The sequence below is a fragment of the Dipodomys ordii genome, unplaced genomic scaffold, assembly GCF_000151885.1.
Source record: "Dipodomys ordii isolate 6190 unplaced genomic scaffold, Dord_2.0 Scaffold276, whole genome shotgun sequence".
NCBI classification, from domain to species: domain Eukaryota; kingdom Metazoa; phylum Chordata; class Mammalia; order Rodentia; family Heteromyidae; genus Dipodomys; species Dipodomys ordii.
The window spans coordinates 392,284-394,095 of NW_012267492.1; the positions used below are offsets into that span (position 1 = coordinate 392,284).

General features: G+C 34.2%; 1 protein-coding gene across 1 annotated transcript; it reads left to right on the forward strand.

The window, feature by feature from the left end:
* Nucleotides 1-326: 326 nt before the first annotated feature.
* LOC106001226 (olfactory receptor 4K14-like) lies at nucleotides 327-1,278 on the forward strand. The gene is given in 2 exon segments (XM_013036360.1): nucleotides 327-1,226; nucleotides 1,228-1,278. Coding segments are annotated over 2 exon segments (951 nt in total).
* Nucleotides 1,279-1,812: the final 534 nt, after the last annotated feature.

The window sequence follows — 1,812 nt, forward strand, 5'->3', positions numbered from 1 at the left end:
CATGTCTAACTTGCAAACAGTATTTCAATAATTTTTTTCACACTTCCTCACTGCACTGTGGCGGTGAAAATAGAAAAAGAATGAATAATTTGTATAACAGCTTCACATTATCCTCTGTTTTTAAGAGGCCAGTCATAGCTTCTCATTTGAAAGTAATCACTACTGCATTATCAATCCAGATTTCTTTTCTCGTATGACTTCCAATTTCAGATGCATGTGTCAAGTTTTAGTGTGAATACTAAATTCTAGAAATGAACTTCCTTTTCTCATACCAATAACTTATCTATCCTTTTTTTTAGGTTATGTCATTGGATATACTGAGTAAAATGGATGAAAGAAATCAGTCTGTAGTGTTAGAATTTGTGCTTCTGGGACTTAGCAATTCATGGAATATCCAAGTCTTACTTTTGATGGTATTTCTGATGCTTTATCTGATTATTGTGTCAGGAAATATTTTAATAATAATTGTCATCTTCACTGACTCCCACCTTCATTCTCCCATGTACTTCTTGTTGGCCAACTTGTCCTTCATTGATTTGTGGCTATCCTCAGTCACCACTCCTAAGATGATTACAGACTTTCTTAGGGAGAAAAAGACCATTTCATTTGGAGGGTGCATGTCCCAAATTCTATTTGTGCATTTTATTGGAGGAGGAGAGATGGTGCTTCTGGTGGTAATGGCCTATGATCGCTATGTAGCCATCTGCAAACCACTTCACTATTTTTCCATGATGAACCTACATAATGGCATTAGGTTGGTGGTGACTGCCTGGGCCATTGGTTTTGTGCATGCCATGAGTCAACTCATTGTGATTGTACAGCTACCATTTTGTGGAAAGGAAATAGATAGCTTCTTCTGTGATATCCCACTGGTAATCAAGTTAGCCTGCATAGAGTCTTCTAACTTGGGAATGTTAATGAATGGTGATAGTGGTGTTTTGGCTATGACCTGTTTCATTTTGTTGCTGATATCCTACACATACATTCTCCTCACTGTCTACAAAAGCTCTAAAACTGGTGCATCCAAGGCCTTTTCTACATGCACTGCCCACCTTACAGTAGTGGTGCTATTCTTTGGTCCCTGTATCTTCATTTATGTTTGGCCACTTAGTATCACTTCGGTGGACAAATTTCTTGCTGTGTTTTACTCTGTTATTACACCTCTTCTAAATCCAGCCATTTATACATTGAGAAATAAAGAGATTAAATGTGCTCTGGAGAGATTACAAAAACTACTTCATAGAGACCAAGGTTAACATTTTATTAAACCTCATATGAATATGTGAATTTGATAATGTATTTCCAATGAAATATATGATGAGAATTTGGAGTGTTTACATATACATGTTATTACTGGCTTTGCTTATAAGATTTAGGATAAAATAGATGATATAATTTAATATTTCTGTAGAAAATAATAGAATTCCATGAAATACTTTTCTAAAATATAAACATTATTGATCCTTTTCTATGGGGTATATTATCCAATTCGTCTCCATATGCCTGTAAGCATATTAACCAAATTGATAGAATTCTAAGTGAGGTAAGCCAGACCCAAAGTAACATAGTCTTCATATTTTCCCTCATTTTAATAATTAGTAAATGTCTAGGATAGTCCTAATATAGGATCACAATAGCTCAATTGCTATGTACTTATGACCATATAAGATGATGCTAAGACAAATGAACTCCAATATATGGAAACAAGAGGTTTTTCTTTGCTGTTGTTTTTTATGTACTATTTAAAGTTGTTTCTTTTTTTCTGTTTTTTTTTTCCCTATGTTTTATCCCTTGTTTTCACTGTATTTGATT